At 46.4% G+C, this 14,711-nt stretch overlaps 1 protein-coding gene across 7 annotated transcripts in view; it reads left to right on the top strand.

The window, feature by feature from the left end:
• LOC119179190 (uncharacterized) overlaps positions 1 to 14,711 on the top strand; it is a 226,675-nt gene that overhangs the window by 187,112 nt on the left and 24,852 nt on the right. For all 7 annotated transcript variants that reach the window (XM_075869263.1, XM_075869266.1, XM_075869261.1 and 4 more), the window contains one exon: positions 867 to 928. In XM_075869263.1, the coding sequence (XP_075725378.1) occupies positions 867 to 928 (62 nt within the window). The remainder of the gene's footprint in view (positions 1 to 866; positions 929 to 14,711) is intronic.

Genomic DNA, 14,711 nt, shown 5'->3' with positions numbered 1-14,711 from the left:
TTGTAATCAGCCACTAAATTCGAACAGCAGGAATTTGCAAGCATACTTGAATTAGTAGCTCCAGAAGCTTGCAATGAATCCCGAAAACTCCCCTCTTCTAGCCTTGTTTGAGATTGTGCTGCGCTCTCCACGGCGGCATGGCGTTTCTCTCAGTTTTATCGTTTAGCGAGAAGAAATATAGGGAGACTAGGTATAGCGGTAGAAAGTAGGCGCATAGTGACTGAAATGACCTTACTGTAGAGTGCTAACTGCGAGGCGCTTGGGATCAAACTGAAGCCAAAATATTGCAAAGGAAACGTGACTTTGAACCAGCCACATAATTTGAGTAGGAAACAACATTCATGGATTAACTGAGGTACGTATTGGTGACTACTACTGCTTAGTTGGGCATGGCAAAGTAGCTGCATGAGTACCAGGCAAAGGTAACATGTTTTCTTGTCAGCTTTTTTTTACTGCCCTTGCAACAACAAATCATAGCTAGATTTTGCCAGCCTGGCTGATATAGGAACGTGCCACTGGTGACCTTTCTTTCGCCGCTATTCTTTATAACAAAATTATTGATGGTGTAGTTGACAATTGGTGTTTCACATTTTTAGTTCTTTTTGCGTACTTTGAAAAAAAAAACCTAATAGTATGTAATATTCGTACACAAGTGAAATATTGTTTGATATCTCATAATTTGCAATATAGGTTGCTAAAAACCCATAAGAGCTTCAAGATAACTTCTCGTTTGGTTGTTAACTGCGGTAAAGGTTTACAGGCACTTAGATATCCAGGTACAACTTCTTTTTGTTACCTACACTCATTAGGGTATTGAATTGCTACATGGAATTGCATGATAAAATGCTGATGTGACTCACTTTCAGGGAAATACCCCTTCAGATACAAGCTACTATGTGCTATATGACAATGAATTTGACTTTATCCTGTGAGTATGACATGCAATATTACATGTTCGTACAATGTCTGCATGAAATTTTACTTTTGAATTGTATGCAACAAAGCTGTTGTAGCGTGGGCCCGCCGCGTGACATAGGGCAACGCAAGGACTAAACCCATGCCAGGCAAGATGCGTTCGTTCTAGTGTGCACTTTAGTTTATGAAATGAAACTTTATTTGAACAAACTTCAAGGCACCTCCGAAAAAAATTATGAAGTGAAAGTTCACTAGACTGAAACACCAATGTTTCATCATGTCATCGCCACCCAAAGAAACCATCTGTTTTTCAGATACATTCCATTTTATGTGTTTCTTAAGCTACCTATTTACATAAGAACTTTACGCTTACTCGCGATGATTATTATACAAATATTTTGCCACATCCGTTTGCTTAAGACTGGAGTGGTCAGGAGTTGAGTTGCGCAAGCTCCCATACACCTTCTGTGGTTCAACGTCCTGATGGACGAAAAATGACCGGTGTTGCCAAGCGCAACACCACTTCTACACGAAATATCCACTACGAACAGATGTTGTTCCGTTTCGCATTCATGAAAATCTTCATCTGCTTGTATCCTGTAGCTGTCATTGCCTCCCCAATAAGCTTCGGTCGTGCGCCGTTGGCGCTGTTGTTGGCGAAGGCTGAGATAAAGATGTTTAACAATGACATATTTTTAGTGTTGAAGTGATCATCAAGACACCGAAGGTATTGAGTTGTCTCACGGAATACTTTCATATAACTGAAAAGAGCTATGGAGCAAGTTTTCTTCAATTGAAGTAAGGTAGGATTAGGTGCAATGGTGTTTCCATTAGGGATTTCGAAAAAAAGTTTTGTTAAGTTTCGTTCGTTTATTTGCATGTCGGAACATAGAGTAAAATGTGCTTATAATTTTCGACGGATCCAAGTAATTCCTCCTATTGTCAACCAACCTGTGGTAGTCCATCAATACCTACCACTGGACTGTATTAATATATATATATATATATATATATATATATATATATATATATATATATATATATATATATATATATATATATATATATATATATATATATATACAGTCCGGTGGTAGGTATTGATGGACTACCACAGGTAGCCAATAAGAGGAATTATATATATATATATATATATATATATATATATTGTGAAGAGGAAGATGTGCCTGCAGCAAGCAGCATCGCCAACGCCCGGCTCTCTCGGCTCGTGCTTCGGTTCGTTGCTGTGCCGATCGCTGGGCGGTTCTTCACGCTGTCTCGTCGCTGTCTTTAACGGCTCATAAACCTCCTCACATTTGGTGGAAGGTGCTGTTAATCCCCGTTGCTACACCCTGGAGCTGCGAAGCCGCACGCTACCACCTGTCATGACTACCAACGCCACTACATCGACGCCTTCACTCCAGTTACACTTCCCTGGCCATTCTACGCTACGGGAGCCGAAGGTCTTCAGCGGTGCGGATGGAACCGACGTCGAAGACTGACTCGAGCACTACGAACTGGTGAGCGCCAACAATAAGTGGGATGAAGCCGACAAGCTGGACCATGTGATATTTTATCTCACTGGCGTCGCCGAATTGTGGTTTAATAACCACAAACACAACATCCCCACATGGAGCGTCTTCAAGACGTCTTGTGCTGAAGTGTTCGGTCGGCCGGCTGTCCGCAAGCAGAGGGCAGAACAGCGCTTGCGCGTCCGCTCTCAGCAGACTCGCGAGACCTTTACCAGCTATACTGAGGACGTCGTCGACCTTTGTCGACGTGTGAATGACACCATGCCCGAATCTGACAAGGTCGAAAACATCCTGAAGGGCATCGACGACGGCGCATTTCAAATGCTCTTGGCAAGAAATCCGAGCACAGTTTCCGAAGTCGTCAGCTTGTGTCATAGCTACGACGAGTTAAAGAAGCAACGCACTCTGACTCGGCAGCCTCAGCATGGTGGTGAGTCACTGTCCAGTTTCGACACCCTGCCGGACAATTCACCGCTGCTTCAGCAAGTTCGAGCCTTCGTCCGTGAGGAAGTCGCCCGCCAACTTTCCCTAGTGCCCTTCACTCACGAGACCACCACCCGTCTACCTGCCCCGCTTCGCACTGCTATTTCGGAAGAGGTTGCCCAAGCTGTTCCTCTTGCGCACCGCGAGCCGCCTCTATCCAGCCTTGCCCACTGCCAGCGTGCCGCGCAGCCGGTAGGCCCTCCTGTCGCCTATCCGTCAGCCGTGCAGCCTGTGGCCGCGCCCCTAACGTATGCAGCGCAGCCTGTGGCTCCTCCTGTCGCCTGCTTGCAAGTGATGCAGCCTGTAGCAGCGCCGTTCACATATGCAGACGCTGTGCGTAGGCTTCCGCAACCAACCTACACCTCGCGCTCACAGCCCGCACACCCGGCTGCTTATACTGCACCTTGGGTGGCACCACCAGTAGCCAATTCTTGGAGGATGACCGATAACCGACCGATATGCTACGCCTGCTTTACTCCCGGACACGTTGCCCGCTACTGCCGCCGTCGACCTCAGACGTTCGGCGACTATGTCCGATCGTCGCAACCCGGCAGCCAACCCTTCGCGCAATACGGGCCGGTCTCGTCACCTCGCTATGCCCCTCCTAACGACCCCGACTTCGTGACGCCGCGCGCACCCTCTCCTCGTCGGCGATCGCCCTCCCCCATGTGTTGCCGGCCCAGACCTTCTGACCAGGAAAACTAAGCACCGCAGTTCAAGAGGCAAGAACTGCGCCATTTTCGAACTGTCTAAGCCCTCGCCCTTCTCCTGCTAACGTGGTCGCAGTAACTGTTGAAGGTTATTCTACTTTCGCCCTTGTAGACACCGGCGCCGCTGTTTCTGTTATTGCCGCTAATGTCTGCCGTGTATTACGTAAAGTCACGACGCCGCTTTCGGGACTGTCACTCCACACCGCAAGTGCACAGCAAGTAACGCTTCTCGCAGCCTGCACTGCAAGAGTGTCCATTGAAGGCATTGTTTATACTGTGGAGTTTATTGTCCTCGCTGTCTGTTCGCATGATGTCATCCTCGGATGGGACTTCCTATCCTGCTATAATGCCTTCCTCGACTGCGCACGCGCTGAAGTTGAGTTTTCACCCTTTTGTGATGTCCCATTACTTGACGCTCTTCATCAGCCGCCAAAGTTGTTCGTGCATGAAGACACCGATATTCCACCTGAAAACTTCGCACTTGTTCCAGTTTCATGCAACGCCTACACTGATGCTACAGTCTTTTTTATGCCTTCCGATATCTTCACGAGTCGTCGAGCTCTGCCACTGCCTTTCGGAACGATTAACCTCGCCGCCGGAAGAAGCAATATGTTCATACTCAACCCGCTTTCCACACTTGTCACTTTGCTTGCGGGGTAATGTCTCGGCCGCGTGCAGGATCTCGACCATTCGTCTTTGGTTGATGTCCCGGGTGACTACTGCGACCACCCAAAATCACTGTCGGCCCTCGAGGAGTCGTCCAAGGATACGTTTTCCAGCGCCATCGCCGACACCCTCACCCCCACTGAACATGCCGACCTGCTTGATCTTCTGCATGAGTTCCGGAATTCCTTCAATGTGTCCCAACCTCAACTAGGCCGCACGTCGCAAGTCAAGCATCATGTTGACACCGGCCTACACCAGCCACTGCGTCAAAGACAATACCGTGTCTCTACTGAAGAGCGCCGCGTCATCAACGATCAAGTTGAAGATATGCTTCGTAGAGACGTAATTCGACCATCTCACAGTCCCTGGGCATCTCCTGTCGTCCTGGTGCGTAAGAAAGACGAATCTATCCAATTTTGCGTAGACTATCGTCGTTTGAATAAGATAACCCGCAAGGACGTATATCCTTTGCCGCGCATTGATGACGCCATTGAGACCCTTCACGGAGCGGAATTCTTCTCGTCGCTGTATTTGCGGTCTGGCTACTGGCAAGTTCCATTGGCTGAAGCTGATCGCCAAAAAACTGCATTTATTACACCTGACGGACTATACGAGTTTAACGTCATGCCCTTTGGGCTTTGTAACGCGCCCTCCACGTCTGAACGACTTATAGATAATACGCTACGAGGCCTCAAGTGGATTATGTGCCTCTGCTACCTCGACGATGTCGTGGTTTTCTCGCACGACTTTCCTACGCACCTCCATTGCCTCAGGCAGGTTTTGACTTGTCTGACCAATGCTGGCCTGCAGCTTAACCTGAAAAAATGCCGTTTCGCTGCACGCGAGCTCGTCATCCTAGGCCACATCGTGTCGAAGCACGGCGTATTACCTGACCAAGCAAAACTTCGAGCAGTCGCAGAATTTCCCAAGCCGACGACCATGAAGGTACTTCGCAGTTTTGTAAGCCTATGCTCATATTTCCGGCGCTTTGTTCGCAATTTCGCATCCATGATATCACCATTAACCCAGCTTCTTCGCGGTGACGTGAACCTCTCCTCCTGGTCCCCTGCATGTGACGTCGCCTTCACTACTCTGCGCCGTCTGCTCACCTCGCTACCTATTCTTCGCCACTTCTACCCGACGGCTCTTACCAAAGTGCACACTGACGCCAGCGGCATCGGGCTAGGTGCTGTCGTCGCCCAACGAAAACCCGGCTATTCAGAATACGTTGTAGCCTACGCTAGCCGCACTCTGACGAAAGCCGAAACTAATTACAGCGTGACAGAAAAAGAGTGTTTGGCTCTGTTGTGGGTGCTTGGAATGTTTCGGCCGTACTTATACGGCCGCCCGTTCGATCTAGTAACTGATCACTACGCGCTTTGCTGGCTCTCCACACTAAAAGACCCTTCTGGCCGCCTTGCGTGATGGGCACTCCGCATCCAGGAGTACGACATTCGCGTCGTATACCGCTGTGGACGCAAACACTTTGACGCTGACGCCCTGCCCCGCTCACCTTTGCCACCAGATCCGACGTGCGGAAACACGCGCCTCCAGTACTTGTCATCGTTAAATCTTGACTCAATTGCCACCGAACAACGTCGTGACCCGTGGATCGCATCTCTTCTGGAATATCTATCCGGTATGCCCAACCTTCCAGTATCTCGATCCCTCCGATGTCAAGCTTTCCATTTTGCCATCCGCGATCAACTTCTCCATCGACGCAACTACTCTCCTGATGGCCGCCGGTGGCTACTGGTCATTCCACGCACTTTGCGATCGCAGGTATGCGCTTCTCTTCACGACGATCCACAATGTGGGCACGCCGGGGTGTACAAAACATAAGAACGCCTTAGCCATCGCTATTACTGGCGCGGCATGTACAATTTCGTACGCAAATTTGTGCAGTGCTGTCCTGACTGCTAGCGACGCAAATCAACACCGCTACGTGCTACTGGCGAATTGCAGCCACTTCCGTGCCCTGCCAAGCCTTTTGATCGCGTTGGCGTTGACCTCTACGGCCCCCTTCCATTGACATCAGATGGCAATCGGTGGATTATAGTGGCGGTCGACCATCTAACACGCTACGCCGAAACAGCCGCTTTACCGAGCGCTACCGCTCAGGATGTCGCCTCTTTCATTTTACGTCAATTTATCTTTCGACATGGCGCACCTCGAGAGCTCCTTAGTGACAGAGGCCGCGCTTTTCTCTCCGAGGTCGTCGAAGCTCTGCTTTCGGAATGCCACGTCATTCATCGGGAAACGACAGCATACCACCCGCAGACTAATGGGCTAAAGGAATGGTTCAACCACACGCTGGGTGATATGCTCTCAATGTACGTGGCATCTAATCATAGCAACTGGGACCGTGTTCTCCCATACGTGACATTTGCATACAATACTGCAATACAAACAACCAGGGGATTTTCACCTTTCTTCTTTATGGACGTGACCCTTCCTATACAATTGATATTCTACTTCCCTACCATCCTGATGCTTCCGAATGTCCACCTATCTCCGATGCCGCTCGACAAGCCGAAGAGTGCCGCCAGCTCGCCCGTGCGTTCACCTCGGACGAGCAGCAACGCCAGAACGAAAACCGCTGCACCTCTCTTCCGGATCCCAACTATGCCCCAGGGTCTCTCGTGTGGCTTGCCATCCCATACCAAACTCCGGGACTCTCATCAAAACTTGTCTCCGGTACGAGGGGCCCTACACAATTTTAGAGAAAACCTCTCCGGTTAATTACCTAATTGAGCCGTTTCCTGATCGGATGACATGCGCCGGCGTGCACGTAACATCGTCCATGTTTCCCGCCTAAAACCGTACCTTGAGCCTCTCCCTGAAACTTTTTAGGTCGCCAGGATGGCTCTTTTTTTCAGCGGAGCGATTGTGAAGAGGAAGATGTGCCTGCAGCAAGCAGCATCGCCAACGCCCGGCTCCCTCGGCTCGTGCTTAGGATCGTTGCTGTGCCGATCACTGGACGGTTCTTCACGCTGTCTCGTCGCTGTCTTTAACGGCTCATAAACCTCCTCACAGCTGCGGCGATGGCGTAGTGGTTAGAGCATCCGCCTCGCATGCAAGAGGTCCGTGGTTCAAATCCCGGTACCGCGCAGTTCCCAACCGGATTAAAAAAAAATCCGCGTGTTGATGGAACTGCATTAAGAGAGGCCTGGGGTGCGGCCTCACCGGCAAACACCGCCGAGAACGCACTCCCTCACCAGAGAGGGATTGGCCACCCTGGTGCAGTATCTGGCCACTACCTCCCACATGCTTACGTCAAATAACTCACGGCCCTCAGTCCCCAGCAGCTGCGAAGCAACTGACCACGGCGGCGGTCAGATCTGCAACGCAGCAGAGGGTGCTAAGAATCTCTGGATCCGGACAGGCCGCCATTGGAACCTGAACTTGGCAACGTTTAACGCTAGAACCTTATCTAGTGAGGGAAGTCTAGCTGTACTATTCGAGGAGCTAGAGGGTGTTAAATGGGATATAATAGGGCTCAGTGAGGTTAGGAGGACAGATGAGGCCTATACGGTGCTACAGAATGGGCACGTCCTTTGCTACAGGGGCTTGGCAGACAGAAGAGAACTGGGAGTGGGGTTCCTAATTCACAGAAACATAGCTGGCAACATAGAGGAACACTATAGCATTAATGAAAGGGTGGTAGGTATTGTAATTAAACTGAATAAAAGATACAAGATGAAGGTAGTACAGGCTTACGCGCCTACATCCAGCCATGATGACGCTTCAGTTGAAAGCTTCTATGAAGACGTGGAATCGGCAATGAGTAAGGTAAAAACACAGTATACTATAGTGATGGGTGACTTTAATGCAAAGGTAGGGAAGAAGCAGGCTGGAGACCAGGCAGTAGGAGATTATGGCATCGGTACTAGAAACGCCAGAGGAGAGCTACTAGTAGAATTTGCAGAACGCAATAATTTACGGATTTTGAATACCTTCTACCGAAAACGAGAAAACCGCAAGTGGACATGCAGGAGCCCTAAAGGCGAAAATAAGAACGAAATAGACTTTATAATGAGTACACACCCTGGAATCGTGCAGGATGTGGAAGTGATTGGCAAGGTACGATGCAGTGACCATAGAATGGTACGGTCTCGAATTCGCCTAGACTTGAAGAAGGAACGACAGAAACTGATACGCAAGAAGCCAATCAATCAGCTAGCACTGAGAGGGAAAGTACAGGAATTCAGAGTGTCACTGCAGAACAGGTACTCGGCTCTTAGTGAGGAAACCAACCTTGGCGTAGATACAATGAATGATAATCTGACGAGTATCATTATGGAGTGTGCAGTGGAAGTTGGAGGCAGGGTAGTTAGACAGGACACTGGCAAGCTTTCCCAGGAAACGAAGAACCTAATTAAGAAGCGTCAAATCATGAAAGTGTCAAGTACAACAGACAAAATAGAACTGGCAGAGCTTTCGAAGTTGATTAATAGACGTAAAGTATGCGATGTAAGAAGGTATCACATGGAGAGAATTGAACACCCTCTGAAAAACGGATAAAGTGCTAAAGCATTGAAGAGGAAACTTGGCATAGGCAAAAGTCGGATGTATGCACTAAGGGACAAAGAAGGCAAAATAACTACCAATATGGATAGGATAGTTAAGATAGCGGAGGAGTTTTACAGGGATCTGTACAGTAGCCGAGACAACCACGACCTTAATACTATAAGAACTAGCAGTAACCCAGATTACACCCCACCAGTAATGATAGAAGAAGTCAGAAAAGCTCTGGAGAGCATGCAAAGGGGCAAAGCTGCTGGTGAGGATCAGGTAACATCAGATCTGCTGAAAGATGGAGGACAGATTGTGTTAGAAAAACTAGCCACCCTGTTTACGAGGTGTCTCCTGACGGGAAGAGTACCAGAGTCTTGGAAGAACGCTAACATCATCTTAATACATCAGAAAGGAGATGACAAAGACTTGAAGAATTACAGGCCAATCAGCTTGCTCTCTGTAGTATACAAGCTATTTACAAAGGTAATTGCTAACAGAGTAAAGAAAACATTAGAATTCAATCAACCAAAGGAACAAGCAGGATTTCGAACAGGCTACTCAACAATTGACCACATTCATACTATCAATCAGGTAATAGAGAAATGCTCAGAGTATAACCAACCACTATACATAGCCTTCATAGATTACGAGAAGGCGTTTGATTCAGTAGAAATATCAGCCGTCATGCAAACACTGCGGAATCAGAGCGTAGATGAAGTATATATAAACATTCTGGAAGAAATCTACAGGGGATCAACTGCTACCATAGTGCTTCATAGAGAAAGCAACAGAATACCAATCAAGAAGGGTGTAAGGAAGGGGGACAAAATTTCCTCAATGCTATTTACCGCGTGCTTACAGGAGGTTTTCAGAAGCCTAGAATGGGAACAGTTAGAGATAAGAGTCAATGGAGAATACCTTGGTAACCTGCGCTTCGCCGATGACATTGCATTGCTGAGTAACTCGGGGGACGAATTGCAACTCATGATTACGGAGTTAGACAAGGAGAGCAGAAAAGTGGGTCTTAAAATTAATCTGCAGAAAACGAAAGTAATGTACAACAACCTCGGCAAAGAGCAGCGCTTCGAGATAGGTAATAGTGCACTTGAAGTTGCAAAAGACTATGTCTACTTAGGGCAGGTAATAACCGCGGAGCCGAACCACGAGATTGAAGTAACTAGAAGAATAAGAATGGGGTGGAGCACATTCGGCAAGCACTCTCAAATTATGACAGGTAGATTGCCACTATCCCTCAAGAGGAAGGTATATAACAGCTGTATCTTGCCGGTACCTAGCTACGGAGCAGAAACCTGGAGACTTACAAAGTGGGTTCAGCTTAAATTGAGGACGACGCAGCGAGCAATGGAAAGAAAAATGGTAGGTGTAACCTTAAGAGACAAGAAGAGAGCAGAGTGGATTAGGGAACAAACGGGGGTTAAGGATATCATAGCTGAAATCAAGAAGAAGAAATAGACATGGGCAGGGCATGTAGCGCGTAGACAGGATAACCGCTGGTCATTAAGGGTAACTGACTGGATTCCCAGAGAAGGGAAGCGGGTTAGGGGGAGACAGAAGGTTAGGTGGGCAGATGAGATTAAGAAGTTTGCGGGTATAAATTGGAAGCAGCAAGCACAGGACCGGGTTAACTGGCGGAACATGGGAGAGGCCTTTGTCCTGCAGTGGACGTAGTCAGGCTGATGATGATGATGATGATGATGAAACCTCCTCACAGTATATATATATACGTAGATTGTAAAGAGTCTGGCTTCGGTTGCCGTAGAATTAAGGAAAAAGAAGTATACGCCTCTAAACAACTGTTTATTGGTGACGTTTTGATCGGAGACCAATGTTCATCAGACGAAATTCAGTAGGCTCCGACGCGTTTTTATGCCAACTTCCACCCGAGAGAGAGCGAGAGAAAAAAAGGAAAAAAGAAAAAAAGAAAAAAAGAAAGCGAGAGAAAAAGAAAAATCTACATATACCAGTGGCCCACTACCTATCATGCACTGATAAGCAGCCGAACGGCCAGGTGTGCGTACTACGCATAGCACGTGCATTAAAAAAAGAAAAAAAGAAAAAAAGAAAGCGAGAGAAAAAGAAAAGTCTACATATACCAGTGGCCCACTACCTATCATGCACTGATAAGCAGCCGAACGGCCAGGTGTGCGTACTACGCATAGCACGTGCTTTAAAAAAAGAAAAAAAGAAAAAAAAGAGAAAGAAAGAAAAAAACAAAAAAAGCGCCTTGGTCAGTGGCAATACCACCCATTATACACTGATAAGTAGTCAAACGACCACGTTTGCGTACTATTAATGGCAGGTGCATTTTGTAAAAAAAACGAGTGGTAAACAAGATACAATCATGGCAGGTTGTTTGGTCCAGGGGGCTAAATTAAGCAAATTCCTGTGATGAAAAGTTTGACTCCTCAGGTTCACCTCTCATCAGCTTTTCCGGTAGCTTGTAAAGAATACCACAGTACATTCGTTGCGATCATTGTCGCTGTCGCATTCCACCTGCTCTCCCCCTTCATAGTTGCTCTTGAAGCCTGGTGAGGAGGGCTACGGCAGAACAATGTGATAAATTAAAAAAAAGAAAAAAAAAGAAAAAAAGAAAAAAAGGAGAAAAAGAAAATATGAGAGAAGTTCTTCTCTCCTTTTTTTCCTTTTTTCTCTTTCTTCTTTTGCTTAATTTGCTTAATTTAGCCCCCTGGACCAAAAAGCTTGCCATGATTGTATCTTGTTTACCAATCGTTTTCTTACTTTTATTTTAGTTTTATTTTTACTTCTATTTTTTTCTCGCTTTCTTTTTTTTTCTTGTTCTTTCGCTATCTCTCGGCTGGAAGTTGGCATAAAAACGCGTCGGAGCCTACTAAATTTCGTCTGATGAAGATCGGTCTCCGATCAAACCGTCACCAATAAACAGTTTTTTAGAGGCGTATAGTTAGTTTTTCTCTCTCTCTACATATATATATATATATATATATATATATATATATATATATATATATATATATATATATATATATATATATATATATATATAGGCAGGCATGGTGGTTGAGTGGCCGTAGCGTTGCATATAGTCTAGTAGATCCTCCGTGAGCGGTCACAACGTGATGTCTTGTATGTAAGGCGATGCGAGAAACAGACAAAGCAACCAGCACGCAATCCAAGTTTTCGATTAACATACGAGGAAACCTAACATGCGATTCCTCTAATGTGGTGTACCTACTCGAATGCAACGTGTGTGGTATGCAGTACATCGGACAAACAGAAACACCATTTAGGATTCGCTTCAATAATCACAGAGCCCATGCGAAATCAGCCCCAAGTCTACCTCTATCAAAACATCTCAATCTTCCCGACCATGCATTCGACAAACTATCAGTAACGCTCTTAGAGACGGGATTTAAATCAAATCGAGAACGTGAACAACGAGAGTCATACCTTATGTACCGATTTAACACCCTCGATAGAGGAATAAATGAGAATCCTGGTACACTTGCAGCAATTAAAGCATTAGAAAACAATAACGGCAACAATGAAAATAGTAACTGAGTTCACGGCACTGCAGCTGCGAAGGGCACTGGACAACCTAAAACAATTCCAAGTGTAACTACTCTTCCTAAGTGCAGCTGTCGTCTGTTTTGTTTTATTTTACTACCCAATCAATTGTGTCATGCACGACATGCCCAGCAGCAACCATGTGCACAGCCAGGAGGCCCCCACGACACGCGTAATTTAGAAGCGGGCCAGGAATTCGCATTGCACGCGCTTGCACAGCCTACCGCAATACGGGGCACCCCTATTTTTACGACGAAATGTTGACAGGGCGCGGAGTAGTTAAAGGCTTAGAACTTCCTAAAATGCCCGCTGACCAGCCTCTGCCACAATACGCGGCCCCCGTCCTTCTACGACGAATTGTTTACGGGACCCCGAGTAGTTAATGGCTTAGGACTTCCTGAAAAGCTCTTTTTTGCCCCACACCGAACCGCCAGTGCCAGGAAGGGCCGTCTGATCGGGAGGAATGCGCTAGTGAACGGAAACATACACAGACCGCTGACATCAGAAAGGTGAAGGGGAGAGGGGGGAGAGAAATGGGGGGAAGTGGAGGGAAAAGTGGAAGGGGGCACCCCAGGGGCGTCCACCGTATATTATTTTTCTCTTTTTTCTTTTTTTTCTTTCCTTTTCTTTTCTTTTTTTCTTTCCTTTTTTCCTCTTTCCTTGCCCTCTGATTTGAGATTGTATAAAGCTGAGCACCGACAAACTGTATCTTTATTCCTGATGAAGGCCAGACTCTAGGCCGAAACGTCGAAATAAACCACGTTGTGACCGCTCAAGGAGGATCTACTAGAATATATATATATATATATATATATATATATATATATATATATATATATAATATTCCGCTGGTCTATCTCTCTCTCTATATATATATATATATATATATATATATATAGAGAGAGAGAGAGAGAGAGAGAGAGAGAAAATAATAACAAAGCAGTCAAGGCTTATACCAAAACAATTTGTCTATAGTCCTCAATTCTTGTTTGTTGGTGGTTCCTTGGGGACCCACGGGGACGTGGTGGCCCACCAGAAAAGCTTCATTGTCAAACACTTACACCCTATTACTTCTGCCATCAACGGGAACACTAAAAATAGCACCATTCACGGGAGCAGACCGCCACCACCCGCTCCAACGCTTTTTAAATGGAGGTTTTATGTGATGCTTAGATGCCATTCATGCTGCAATTATAGTATAGGGTTCAAGATGTAGATGAAGCAGAATGCTTTTAGAGCCAAGATGACGCTGCAGTTATGTTGTAGTTGTCGGTGAATTTCGCGGTACAGGAACATGGGAGTCATGCAAATGTGCTGTTGCGGGTCTTTCGTCACCTGATATTAGCGGGTGCTTTGACCATGCTTCCTCCGGAACTACTATCGCTTGGGAGGCGTTTCATATGCGACTATCGTCAAAGCTGTATCGCTGGCATCCCTTTCAAGAGAGAATTTTCAGTGGAGGTCCAAGACTGTGTGTGCTTTCCGGACCAAGAGCTGGCTTTTTCACCCTCCCATGCCTTTCGAACTAGAATTTTAGAGCTAGAGCTCTTTTCTATTGGCAAACATTAAGCTTGTTTAGTTATGGCGCTCTTTAATCAACTTCTGAAGCACGGCTTTTGAACAGTCTCAGTGAAAAAGTTTGCAACGGGAATACAGAAGTAGTGCAAAGAAGCCATCATGTTCCTTTCCCGTCTTCGTGTTCCGAGCTCTGCATCATCAACAAAATGATCAGCAAAGTTATGCAAAAACTCGTCCAGCAAAAAGTTCTTCCGTTGGCATGCAACCTTGCAACACTTTTCCACAGTTGCTCTCAATGCGTGAACTCAGAATGAATCCCATGACAGGTCGTAACGCCATACAGGTGACTCAAAGTCTACACGTAAACCTCGAAAAGAAAAATAACTTTTATGAAACAGTTTATAGGACTTGCGCAATAAAAACGCAAAGTGTTTAATTTGGGAAGTGATAATATTGTACCACAAGAGCTGTAAGAGGTAAACTCTTATGAATGCACAAGCCATAGCCCACCGTTTCTGGTCTCAGCAGCAAGGCGCCAGTTACCACTAGCCGTGTGCCTTAGCCGCTAGACCACCGCTGCAGTGTGATGGACACAAAATTGGCACTTTCAATTTTGGTTTCTTAGGTAATTTGCGGTCCAACTTTTTTTCTTGTGTCTTTTGAAATAAACTGTGTAGATGGATGCTTTATACGCAAATATACAAAAAAGAATTGGGCATTTAACACAACTAAAAGTCTGAAAACGGCACTTTAGAAGAAAATTCACTTTTTCCGCATGGCCTCATATATCTTAAAGCCGCGCCAA

Source organism: Rhipicephalus microplus, chromosome 7, assembly GCF_043290135.1.
Source record: "Rhipicephalus microplus isolate Deutch F79 chromosome 7, USDA_Rmic, whole genome shotgun sequence".
Taxonomy (NCBI): Eukaryota; Metazoa; Arthropoda; class Arachnida; order Ixodida; family Ixodidae; genus Rhipicephalus; species Rhipicephalus microplus.
Note: the sequence above shows the minus strand (reverse complement) of the source record. Positions and strands in the feature narration are given on the sequence as shown.